Source organism: Athalia rosae, chromosome 1 (assembly GCF_917208135.1).
Source record: "Athalia rosae chromosome 1, iyAthRosa1.1, whole genome shotgun sequence".
NCBI classification, from domain to species: Eukaryota; Metazoa; Arthropoda; class Insecta; order Hymenoptera; family Athaliidae; genus Athalia; species Athalia rosae.
In genome coordinates, this window is record NC_064026.1 from 25,711,680 (window position 1) to 25,724,534 (window position 12,855).

Sequence of the window (12,855 nt, forward strand, 5' to 3'; positions counted from 1 at the left end):
ATGTCAGAGAACAGGAATTCGAGTGTACAATATATGGCCTCGTTGTGATATTTTATTAATACAATATTGCATTCTTAGGGATTCATTGAAGTGGATCAGGCAGCGACTCCTGAGGAACGACATGTAGCTAATATGCAGATTAACGGCTACGAAAATCCTACCTACAAATATTTCGAGGTCAAAGAATAATTCATTCGATTTGCAATAAGAAAATTGGTCGATGTACCACCTTTTAATCACTTTAACGTACTTTCTTTATGAGTCTCAACATTACGTTAGAATGGGATAGGGTCCTTCTTAACAACGTGGTTTAGGCCACACAGCGGCACCGACAATGACGATAAATAACCACTCGAACGTACTGATGTTTCGTCAGAATGGGTCTTGATAGTGATTGCTGGTAGCACTTGCTCGGTGTAAACCACATGATAAGATGCTTCTATGGTAACTAAATCGTTTACATTAACAACAAAATTGCAACTGAGCTAATCCCGACTCTCATGACACCCGTGTTGTTGATTTAAACTGGACGAATACTCGATCACTCTCTGGGGTCCCATAAGATCAAATGTTTCCTTGGTTCTTCTACTAAGAATGCAAAAGAAAGAGCGTTAGTCACCTGTATCATAATATAAGTCTAGTTTTTGTGTTTCCACAGGATTTCCCACGTGAGTACGAAATCCAAGTTTGTTTTAAGTGTCATACAGATTATGCAAGTTTTTAAGTGATTAGTAATATTTTTGTAAAAATGGTGACACCATTCATCATTCGAAAAAATATCAAAATAATGTTCCATTGAATCAATTTCTTTCATCGCTCGAAGCCATTGTATTCTTAGGTTCTGATATTTTTTGGGTGTGTGGCATTGCGCAACGGAGACGCATCGGTACGTGCAGCTTTTAATTGTAGCCTAATGGGAAGAAAATATGGCGTAGCAGCTTACTGCAGCAGAATAAATTAACAATATTATCATACTATAACCGCAATTAAAAATAATATACTCTTAAAATATCAGAACAATGCAATTGATTGTTGACTCGCTCATTTTTTTTTCTTAATTCCCCACTGCCTTTTTTTTAGTAAACTCTCAGTACTTAATATCTTCTTAGACTTAACTTATCACTTAAGAGATAACAAAAAAAATCACTAACGTATTTAAAGTTAACAGAAAAAAAATTCTATCATTCCAAGCAAAGGTCCACTGTTTTCGAGGTGCTTGTGACATAATATGGAGAATATTCGAGAGTCTTATTCGATTTCCTTGAAACCTTCCATAGATGAATTTTCAAAAAAGTCATGCCAAGACTCTCGAGTAAGAGGAACAGATAAAACGGAGTTATTTTGAATGGCATATACCTCTACCTACGTCGAAAAAGTGGTGGCTGTTGAAGCAAGTATTTCTTTTTTTTTTTTGGAAATCGTTCATACAATAACTATCTTAGGAGATTAATAATTACTAATTATACATGATGATAATATATTACACGTTTAATGCTTATATATTTGTATATGAACAAGAAATAATGACGCGCGCTTTGACCGAAATTACTAAGTATAAATTACATTAAAATTCATTAGTAGTATTTTTAAACAGACAAAACGTATTTATCTGTGAGCTCTTGAAGGTCCAGGGGACCGAAATAAAAATCCTACGTACACACACTATGCCTAAATTTGGGAGCAGGCGTGCAGATATCACAAATAAAATTAGAAAAGGCGGAAGCATTGAGAAAAAACTGTTTACGCATCTGTAGTTACCAAAATTCATTTATCGCAGTTTCAGACTCCAGTATGACAACTTATTCTGCTCTCGTAGGCACATTGAGAATCCGTCTTCAGGTATCTTTACAAACGATGAATATAGAAATTCTGTGTCACCATTGCGAAATGAATGATTATCGCGTGATTTCGGTGAAATGGCAGCTTACCAACACATGCAACTACACACACACATACATACACTTACACACCGCTAAATGTTATAAATATTATTTTAGATATATTAAGATGATAGCAATTACCACGTGAGTGTACTATGATGAAAAAATACAACAAAATAGCATCAATAACATTAATAATAATGATACATATGTATTAAATTAATTATATATTAATTATGTACTTATAGCATATAGCCGTTATACATTGACACGTCATCGCATGTAAACTCTGCTCGGTGATGGCTCACAGATAATGGAGAATTGGTAACCACTTTGTGATTGTCTATAGTAGACCGCGCGGCGACAAACCAGACCTATTTATCACGAAATGTACTACCTATTAACAATATGTACGTGACTACCATGTTACAATAACTGTCCCATCTATAATGTATTGTCGCAATAGAAATCCCCAGCTAGTGGAAGATGAAAATCTTTTTATTACCGACTCAACCGTAAAGACAACTTTTTTTACCTGAAAGGTGGGATTAAAGTTGAATCTGATTCCCTACTATATTTTTCTCCGGCATTTTACGAAGAAAAGTAAATTTGTGGGACAAAAAGTAAATTAGCGGGACGAAAAGTGGTCTTTACATTTGGGTGGTGAATAAAGTCCTATATGCAACCAGGAATAAAGCTAATCATTCCCTCGGGTAACAGTCGTCCGCGGGAATAAACTGCAGCTTTATTCTCTTGTTGCATAATGTACTATTTCCAGCTGCTGATTTGTAATCGTTTAGTCGAATCGAATAAAACGGATAAATAAACGAATAAACTTCCCAGGTTGATAGCGAAGACAATTACCAACGTTTTGTTTTAAACGATGCCTAGAGAAATAGGAATTATCAGTATTAGCGGTCAGGGCATATCAATAAATGATCCGAGGTAAAGGGAAAAAAGTTCTTATTTTTCAAATACTGTGAGTCACTGACGAGCTATCCTATATAAGTTTAAGAATTGATTTTTGTAAAGAGGTAATAACTATATTATTAAATATGGAAGAAATAATTGACTTAGTTTAAAAATCACGTGAGATGAGAGAAAAGAATATACGTCCTTTAGTAGAAGTCCAGATTCGAGTAAAAATATAAAAAGCAAAACAAAAAAAAAAGAAAAAAGAAATGAAAATCATAATATGGAGGTAGATTTTATTTTTACAGTTTTTCCGGTATCCCTTCAACACTATTTATCCTTGAATCACGATAATCTATTTCGGTTATAATGTAGTAGTGAAGAGTCGCGCTACATTTTTGACCCACTACAGTTGCAGGTGTCTACAAATGTAAAAAATTATTTTAGGTAAAAACATATGCATTTTCAATCGAACAAATCTACTCCATAGTTTATTACCTTAAAGATAACACGTTGCTGAATATAGTCGCTGCAATACGTAAAGTATATGGAAATTTCGAGGTCTTGTGACGGCACAATATGACAAACTAAAAAAATCGAAGAAAATAATTAGAAGAGACTCGAACAAGATAAAAATAATAATAATAATATAATAATTATAATAATGATGATAATAATAAATATAATAATAATAATTTTATTTATCGAGTTAAATAAAGTACCGTTTTTCCATCAAATTTTTATTCGATAATTTAGATGCGAAGATAATTGTTCGAGTCTGGTTAATCGGTAAATGTCGGAATAAAAATCACAATATCAGTGTTTAGCTTATTATGCAACGACGTTCTATTCTCACCTGGAAATTAATTTCTCATTTAATAATACTGAAATCTTTTGAACATGTTGCAAATATTATTGACATTATGTCTGTCATCTAAATCTAGTGTTATTAATTTGGAATAAATGAATCAGCACCACAAATAATCATATTTCCACAACCATTGTTGATATTGCTTTTGCTAAGCGTTGGAATGTTTTTATAGAAAAATATTAAATTATCGCATGTTTTTTTATAAAAATGTCACTGCGATATTTCAATACAGTACACCTTCCCTCCCCCCAAGAAAAAAAAACTATTGTGTTTGTGGATATATATGTAATTTTACTTATCAATAAATAAATGAAAACATAATACTAGTTCAGTATCTACTACTGTTAGCATGATTAGCGTAAGGCATTTTATATTCTTTCCAACATTCTTAATGGAAAACCGCCACGTGCAGCATCCGGATGGCGGCGACCACATGCGGTGATGGTGAACCTCAGCTGAACTGTCAAACGTCGTGACGTCAATGAAATAGAGTGCACACGTGCGCTGGCGCAATTTGTCAAATTCACATCATTCACATACGATCAGTGAATGCCTGTGCGTGGCCTGTGTCTGTGCAACGCATCCGCAGCGTTGCTTGTCACATAACCTTTTTCTCCCACTACAATTTCATTCATAATTGTACAACCTACCTTATCTATTCTCAATTGTACAACAGGAAATTCCAAAAAATGGACCATTATAGCATTCAATTAATGGACGATATTGTATTGGAAGAGAGGAAACCATCTAAGAGTAATAGGTGAGGGAGAACCAAAATGTGCAATCACTCATTTAATTTTGCTACCACTCATACCTTTAATCTCTGTATACCATATTACAGTAAAAACTCTTCTGGTAAAACCTCAAAAGAAGTTAGTAAGGTACAAAATATTCCAAAGCAAAATAACTCATCACAACAAGCTCCTGAGAAATTCAATATGGTCTCAACTAATCTGAAAGTGGAGATGCAGATGCTGCGAATCACCGACGAATCTGAAAGGCAACTTTACGAGACCTTGAGGCACATTTATGGAACTGTGAGTATGCACATTAAAAGAGGATTTGCAAATGCTATTCTTATTGTTGTTTTATAGGATTTTCAACTTGCTGATGCTTCGGAATACAAGGATAAAAAGTCCAATTTGGGTAAGCAATATTGGATGGAACGTGGAAATTTAGTGATAAAAAGTGTAGTGGATTATTCATCAAGGGAAAATAGACCCAAGACGCAAGAGCAGATCACCAAACAATTTGCAACATCTAAGCTAGAAAGCTACGGGTTAGTTCTATTTCAGTGCTTGAAGTATTCTTGGTCATATTTCGGTAGTAAATTTCTCTTACTATAATATTCACAGGTTTCATACATCACATTGCATAGAAGCATTGGAGCATGCAAAAGGAAATGTGGGAAATGCGATGGAGATCTTATTTTTCAAGTATTATGGGGTTGAAAGTTTTCAACGAAAGAATGGCATTGAAAATCTGTCCATCGAGGAAGTATCAGAGAGGCAAAATGACGAGCGAATGGCATTAGAATCAATATATGGAGAATCTTTTGTTGAAAAAATAAAAAACCAAATTTGGTTAATTACTTTGAAACTAGACTACCTAGTTGGAAAATATGAAGATCAAAAGCTCAACACTAGACCTGCAAGAGTGGATAAAAATATTTGTCGTTTATTCGTGAGTGGTCATTGCAGATTTGGAAATAAGTGTAAATTCCTTCACAGAAAACCTGATATTGTACCACAATCTATACCAAAACAGGACGCACAGTTCACTCTTGAAATAAGATTTCCTAAACGTACGTTGAAGTTGTGTTATTGATGTTATATTCCGAACTGCAACAGGATCCATGTTTAATCATTTGTCATCCATTGTTTCAGGTCACGTTTATCCTTATGATCCACCATATTTTTATTTTTACAAAAATACGGAATCCTTCCCAAAAATCGATTGTTTGCGAATAGTAAGACGCCTTTATAATGAGGCACTCGAACACTGTATTCATGGAACTCCGTCGATATTCTCAGCAATATCTCTCTTAGAAAATGAATATGAAATGAAGTCATATCTTGCTGATAATAAAGAAAAATTCATTGACAAAGATGATCCCTTATTTCGGACAACAATTAGCAATGACCTTGACAAAAATGTACCAACACATTACGAAAAAGGTTCAACAAATAAGAAGAACAGAGGTGATCTTTCGTCCGAAGCAATGATAAAGCAAGATGACGAGATCAGACGAAAATTCATGGACAAACAGAAGAGTCCAAGATACTTGAAAATGAAAGATGCACGTAGAAAACTGCCTGCGTGGTCTAAAATGAACGAAATCTTGGATACTATTCACGAAAATCAGGTCACTGTGATTTCTGGTGAAACTGGTTGTGGTAAAAGTACTCAGGTAATTTCATAATCTACTTATTTGTCGATCTTTGTCATCATAGTCACAAGTATTTTCAGTGGTCACTCGTTACATTTTTTATGAACTGACTTCATCAATTATGGTTACAGGTGCCCCAGTTTCTACTGGATGATTGGATAATAAATAGATCAGAAACCAATAACGAACACGCTGAGATTATTTGTACGCAACCTCGTAGACTCAGTGCAATTGGTGTAGCTGAAAGAGTGGCTGCAGAGCGAGACGAGCGGGTCGGGAATACTATTGGTTATCAAATACGTTTGGAGAGTAAAGTTTCCTCAGCAACTAGATTGACGTTTTGTACAACGGGAATTCTGCTTCAGAGATTCTCAGGGGATCCTCGCTTATCAACTGTAACTCATGTAGTTGTCGATGAAGTACACGAACGTAGTGCTGAAAGGTAATGAGGTAAATAATTGTTATAAGTGATTTAACTCAAGTGTCAACACTACAGATTGAAACCCATTCGAGTTTTAGTTGATTATTTAAATGAGTAAATAGAGTAGAATGTAACTCGTACTCGTTATTATTTTATTCCTTTCAGAGAATGATAAATATCTACTGACTTGAGCTGTGAAATTTAATTACGTTAACTTAATTTTAGTGATTTCCTATTGATGCTCTTGAAAGAACTACTTCCCAGAAGACCAGACTTGAAAGTTATTTTGATGAGTGCTACAATGAAAGCGGACACGTTTTCGACTTACTTCGGAAGTATTCCCACACTGGATATTCCTGGTAGAACTTTTCCTGTTGAGCAAATTTACCTTGAAGATATTTTAGAGAAGACCAAGTTCGTAGTTGAAGAAAATTCGAGATTTACCCGTAGAATCAAAGGTGGTTTTGAAAAATTAGAGACTGAATTGGAATCTGCCGATGTGGAGGCTATGGCTGGTATATATCCCAAAGATAATATATTGGACGAAAATCTGACACTGGCACAGCTTATGAGAAGGTACGAAGGACACTCCAAACAAACCTACAAGAATCTATACGTTATGGATGAAGACAAAATTAACTTTGAGTTGATAGAAACCGTTTTGGAATGGATTGTCGATGGGGAACACAGTTATCCAAGAACTGGTTCAATATTGGTGTGGTTTTCATTTATATAATACATGCAACTTCTGAAGGAGCATATATCATTTTTTTTTTAATTGATCTCTTGCTTGTTTTGCAGGTATTTTTACCTGGTATTGCAGAGATCATAGCCATGAAAGATTTGTTAGCTGAAAACAAGTCCTTGTCGCCCAAGAATGGAAATTTCGTTATTGTTCCATTGCACTCATCTTTGTCTAGCGAAGATCAGAGTATGGTATTCAAAAAAATGAAGGAAGGTGTTAGGAAAATTGTGCTGAGTACAAATCTTGCTGAAACATCAGTAACGATAGACGATTGCGTTTTTGTTGTGGATACTGGAAAAATGAAGGAGACAAGATTTAATTCAAATCAAAACATGGAGAGCTTGGAAATGTGTTGGGTCTCACGAGCAAATGCAATGCAGAGGAAGGGTAGAGCCGGACGTGTAATGCCCGGAGTATCTATTCACCTGTACACGTTGCACAGGTACTATGACAACAAATTATCTGTCACATGTCTGTTAGGTCGCTCAATAACGATTTAATTTTTTCAGATTCAAACATCATTTTTTGGCACAGCCAATTCCCGAAATACTGCGAATTCCTTTAGAATCTTTGCTGCTACGAATTAAAATTATGAACAAAGGAATAGAAATTGATCTCTATGATATATTAGGTAAAGTGCTCGAGCCCCCATCGCGAGACAGTATTTCAGATGCTATAAAGCGTTTGCAAGATGTAGGAGCGATAGCTGCAGACTGTAGGCTTACTCCCTTGGGTCATCATTTAGCGGCATTGCCCGTTGATGTTCGGATTGGTAAACTTATTCTATTTGGGGCAATTTTCTGCTGTCTCGACTCTGCATTGACCATCGCAGCTTGTCTGTCCCATAAAAGTCCTTTTGTCGCACCCTTTGATAAGAAGCATGAGCTCGATACAAAAAAAAAAGATTTTTCTACTGCAAATTCTGATCAGTTGACGATTCTAAAAGCTTATAAGGTGCGAATTAATCATTTATTGATTTATTTTAAGATGAAATCAAATTCTATGCTAAATATGTTACCTTCAACATTACGTTATATCAATTCTAGAAATGGCTTGAGGCGTGTTCACACAGCGCCTATGCGGGTCACGTCTTTGCCAATACAAACTATCTATCAACCAAAACATTGCAAATGTTGGCCGATGTGAAGCATCAATTCTTGGAACTTTTGGTCTCAATCGGATTTGTTCCAGTTGATGTTGGAAGACGACGATCGGGAGACGATAAGATATTAGAAATTACTGGACAAGCATTGAATGTGAACAACGAAAATTACAAACTATTACAAGGGTTGTTATGTGCCGCATTGTATCCGAATGTAGTAAAAGTTTTTACTCCGGAGAAATCATTTCAAATGCAATCGGCTGGTGCAATACCAAGGCAACCAAAACCAGAGGAGCTGAAGTTCAAAACCAAGCAAGATGGATACGTGAACATTCATCCCTCTTCCGTCAATTTTTCAGTCGGTCACTTTTCTAGCCCATATTTGGTTTACCAAGAGAAAATTAAAACTAGCAGAATATTTATCAGAGAAATATCCATGGTTCCTATGCTGGCACTAGTCCTTTTCTCTGGGTATGGAATTGATATTGAACTTCACAACGGAACTTTCATTCTCTCACTAGAGGATGGCTGGATAATGTTTAGCGTCGAATCGCACAGGGTATGTGAAGCGTGATGGTCATACATACTATGTCCGATGCATCTACCTGGGTAATTTGGTTGTATTAAAAATAAAATATTTTCAGGTTGCTCAGCTCTTAGAATGCATACGTGTTGAGATGGTCAAACTTTTAGAAGAAAAAATGCAGGATCCTCTGTTGAATCTGGTCAACCATCCGAAAGGCAAAAAAATTATTCAAACTATCGTGAGCGTAATAACGAGAGACTAGCCAAATGATGAAGTATTAAAATACAGAATTTGATTTAGCTATATTTATTTTGTTTGCATTGTGATTATTTAGATTTTAAGCAGAGCTTTTACAAATCTGTCCAGCCACATGGATCATGTTTGTTTCATAGATTTATTCGATATTGTAGTTTTTGACTAAAATTGTGGCAACTATTCACGCTGTGCCCTGGAATGTAAAAGGCTGTTGTAAATATTCAACAGGACATTCAACCAAACTAATAACAGACAGTGTATGGACTAATGAAGAGAAATAAATATATTTCTATGTTTACAAAAAACAAAAAATATAAACCAAATTTGTATTCAATTGTATTCATGGAAATACAATAGCTCTGATATCACGGCACAGAGTTACTAGTATATATACAACAAGTAATACATAATCATAGCATAATTTTTTTTTATAATTTAAGAGGTACTCTAACATACATTGCCATACTTAGGTAGATGAAGAAGGTGGTGGTGGGGGAGGTGGGGGTGCCCAAGACATGGGTGGGGGTGCACATGGATTGGAGTGATAAAAGTTAGGTCCATAATTATTAAAAGGAGGTCGAAATCCTGGAGGGCGACCAAACATGTATCCTGTATTTGGTGAAGGAAACATATTATTTTGTTGATACGGATTATTATAAGGATTGAATGGATATTGAGATTGGGGACCAAAGCTATGCTGACCATATTGATTTGGGGGTGGTTGATTTGGTTGATGAGCTGGGTTCTGTAGACTGTATGAATTATGAATAGAAGGCTGGGAACCATCTGATTTCCATTTTGGAGGCCTTAAACCAAAGTTTATATTCGATCGAGAGTTGGGCAATTGCCAGTCACTGCTCCATGGATTCCTTTGTCGTTCTGTTAGGAAGATATGGAATCACTCATGTATATTCATTTGGATAACCGTACATAAAATTATACATTTCGTTGAGAAAGTAATAGTCATATACTAAAGGTAATGTAATATGCTCACCATAACACGGACGTTTTTGTAAAACCCCCTCAACCTCTGAACTTTGTTGTCTGTCTTTCATTCCAGGCTTCTGTCGCTGTTTCTGCCTTTGCAATTGATTATAGGCCCGTTCTTCCTCATCATCTGAAAACTCTGGTGGCTCAGCATCATCATCTCCAGATACGTCGACACCTTTCAGCCTATCAAAAAAAATAGCTATTGCAGTACATGTGTAATAAATAACTTGATACTTTTTAGGGCATTAGAATCTTGCAGACATATTAATCCATGAATTAATTAAACATATGTGATGAAAAATTACTTGACTAATTCATGGAGGAAGACCAGAGAAGTGTGCTCAGTGGTAGGAGAGTAGTACACTTCCATGCCAACTATAATTCCTGAGAGTTTGATGTGTTGTTCGCTGTTGAATCGTACACAATAATGGGGATCAGCTACCTGACCAAACACATCAAACACCCTACCGAGAACACGATGTCCTTTTTCCAAAAATAGGATCGAATCAAGGTTCAGAGTTGGTTTGCCAGACATTGGACGTACTATAACGAGCTGCTCTACAATTCCGCTAACCTGTACGCAAATTTATATTTTGCTTAAGAATGATAATTTTCTGATCACAGAATGACTCCATTTGAAAGACAATTGGAGGAAGTATACTTACCTCTCCTAATTGTTCACACAATTCTTCAGGTACAGTGATTGTTAATTCTTCAATAGGTGGGAGATCGTCAAACTCACTTTTGGTTTTCTTGAATTTAGATGGCTGAGCTCTACATTGGTTTGTGGTGCTAGAACATGACAATGAATCATCACAACCCAAGACTCGCAGGATGTTTTAGAAAGCTCAGTGTGCAGGTATCTCACCTATCGTCAAGATTACTGTCACTATCACTATCACTGTCACTTTCACTGGTATCATCGCTGTCATCACTGTCACTATCACTATCTGTATCTTCACTGGTGGAATCATTCTCAGCAATTCTAGTCCGATATTGTATCCTATTTTGTGCACTGCCAATATGGTCATCCACAATAGTAATTACCTCACACGGGGAAGGTACCCTTTCATCGATATCAGATTCAGAGTCAGAACTAGCATATTCAGCTGCCAAAGACAACAAGCAGTTGAATTTGTTTACGACTTCAACTTGTCTCGTATTTGCTATTGTTTCTTTAATAGCTACTAATTTTTCCTCCAAGTTTATTGAAGATGTTTTCTCAATATCATGGTAGTCCATTTCTAACACAGTATTCTTTGGAGTACCTACGTTATTCTCTAACCCATTTGTAAGAATTTCTATGGATTGTTGGATCTTGATATCTTCAGGAGGAGCAGCGACTTGTCCTGCTTCAGTCTCACTCTCTGTAGCTCTATTCTTGAATATTTCTATAGCTTCAACTTTGTCCTTACTGTCTGGAAGTGTTATTTCGATTTTTTTATCAGGCTCACTGCTCTGAATAGAACTGATATGTACCGTCATACGCGTGCTGTCACTGTTTGGATCATTTTCCAAATCCATTTTGACGGAATTCCCTTCTGGCTCAAGTATTATAACATCCCTGTCAATGTTAGAATACGGAGTTTTCACCTCTTCTGCTAAATGGGTGTCGCTTAAATCCATGGTATCTGTATTCGAGGTTAGTGTTTCAGTAGCAAGATTTTCAGATTCACTTGTATCACCAGTGGACATAGTGATTTATATTCGTTTTATTATGTCAATTACTTACGCGAATAGGTAAATAACGTATTTGTTGAAGCTATACTCGAGTGGTGTGAACGATTCCAAGATTATGTATCAGGTTATACAGAATTGCACCCAGTTTATTACGCAAAACGTGGTAGAAAGCACATGGTCACACGGTTACCCCCGTCCGCTTTGCCCCGACCAGCCCTGTCACTTGCATTTTTCTGTACAAGTTTTCTGATAGTACACTAGATGTCATCCCTAGCCAATAATTCTACATTCTACCACTTCTGCATATGTCAAATACGAGAGAACCAAACGAGACTTGTGATGCATTTTGATTCATTTTGATGTAAAGATTGGAGAGCAAGCAATAGTAAATATGTCAATTTTCTGAACGGTTAGCAATTCAATGAGCGTAATTAACAACTGCGCAGACATGAAAGACGCTGTAGCATCGAGCGAAGAGTCTGTCCATGGTAATGGAGAGGTAGGTGAAAGTCATAAGTGTGTAATTAATGGAAAGGTTATGTTAAGAATTGTATTTGGAAATGATCCTTTCTTCATAGACCCTACCAGTGGAGGAATCGCCAGCTAAGCAAAAGTTGAGGGAATGGTTGAATCGACCGCTAAAAATTAAAATGACAGATGGCCGTGTCTTAACAGGAGCATTCTTATGCACCGATCGTGACGCTAATGTAATCTTAGGATCATGCTCGGAGTTTCTATCAGAAGAACATACAGAGGCAAGAGCTTTAGGCCTTGTTATGGTACCAGGTCGGCATATTGTAACTATTCATTTAGACACGTGATTGTGATAACAAATATAAGAGTCACGTCTACATCACAATAAAATCTTAGATTTTGTTATGTGTATATTTCATAATGACCCAAAACACGTGACCACTAGGAGGGTTATGATAAATCTCGCCGGGTGTACAGCTGCAACAATGTTATGACTTGATTAATTGTCTTGGGATTCCAAAAATAAATTATTTAAATTCCCCTATAACAAAAGAGATTATGTTTTATTTTTTTCAGTCATTCGTAAAATAGATAGCGGGCAAATTCTTGT

General features: G+C 36.0%; 4 protein-coding genes across 7 annotated transcripts in view; 3 read left to right on the plus strand and 1 right to left on the minus strand.

Moving 5' to 3' along the window:
• Positions 1 to 3,051, plus strand: part of LOC105692448 (amyloid-beta-like protein) — a 36,681-nt gene extending 33,630 nt beyond the window's left edge. For both annotated transcript variants that reach the window (XM_012411664.3, XM_012411663.3), the window contains exon 15: positions 79 to 3,051. In XM_012411664.3, coding sequence (XP_012267087.2) covers positions 79 to 189 — 111 coding nt within the window. In that variant the 3' untranslated portion in view covers positions 190 to 3,051. The remainder of the gene's footprint in view (positions 1 to 78) is intronic.
• Positions 3,052 to 4,117: 1,066 nt separating this feature from the next.
• LOC105692459 (putative ATP-dependent RNA helicase DHX57) lies at positions 4,118 to 9,419 on the plus strand. The gene is made up of 11 exons (XM_012411678.3): positions 4,118 to 4,423; positions 4,505 to 4,700; positions 4,758 to 4,942; positions 5,019 to 5,467; positions 5,550 to 6,073; positions 6,184 to 6,494; positions 6,699 to 7,188; positions 7,275 to 7,660; positions 7,728 to 8,172; positions 8,265 to 8,879; positions 8,965 to 9,419. The coding sequence occupies exons 1-11, from the start codon at positions 4,353 to 4,355 to the stop codon at positions 9,106 to 9,108; spliced, it is 3,816 nt and encodes a 1,271-aa protein (XP_012267101.2). The 5' UTR covers positions 4,118 to 4,352; the 3' UTR covers positions 9,109 to 9,419.
• Positions 9,416 to 11,965, minus strand: LOC105692461 (H/ACA ribonucleoprotein complex non-core subunit NAF1). Of its 3 annotated transcripts, none has more exons than XM_012411680.3 (6): positions 11,824 to 11,965; positions 10,960 to 11,722; positions 10,757 to 10,883; positions 10,397 to 10,665; positions 10,096 to 10,274; positions 9,416 to 9,980 (listed from the first exon to the last, which is right to left on the minus strand). In XM_012411680.3, the coding sequence occupies exons 2-6, from the start codon at positions 11,715 to 11,717 to the stop codon at positions 9,568 to 9,570; spliced, it is 1,746 nt and encodes a 581-aa protein (XP_012267103.2). In that variant the 5' UTR covers positions 11,718 to 11,722; positions 11,824 to 11,965; the 3' UTR covers positions 9,416 to 9,567. The 3 variants fall into 3 exon arrangements, with proteins under 3 accessions (XP_012267103.2, XP_048511366.1, XP_012267102.2); XM_048655409.1 differs by lacking the exon at positions 11,824 to 11,965 and having other exon boundaries at positions 10,960 to 11,509; positions 11,571 to 11,712; XM_012411679.3 differs by having other exon boundaries at positions 10,960 to 11,952.
• Positions 11,966 to 12,063: 98 nt separating this feature from the next.
• LOC105692462 (N-alpha-acetyltransferase 38, NatC auxiliary subunit) lies at positions 12,064 to 12,792 on the plus strand. The gene is made up of 2 exons (XM_012411681.3): positions 12,064 to 12,270; positions 12,350 to 12,792. The coding sequence occupies exons 1-2, from the start codon at positions 12,193 to 12,195 to the stop codon at positions 12,590 to 12,592; spliced, it is 321 nt and encodes a 106-aa protein (XP_012267104.1). The 5' UTR covers positions 12,064 to 12,192; the 3' UTR covers positions 12,593 to 12,792.
• The last annotated feature ends 63 nt before the right edge of the window (positions 12,793 to 12,855 follow it).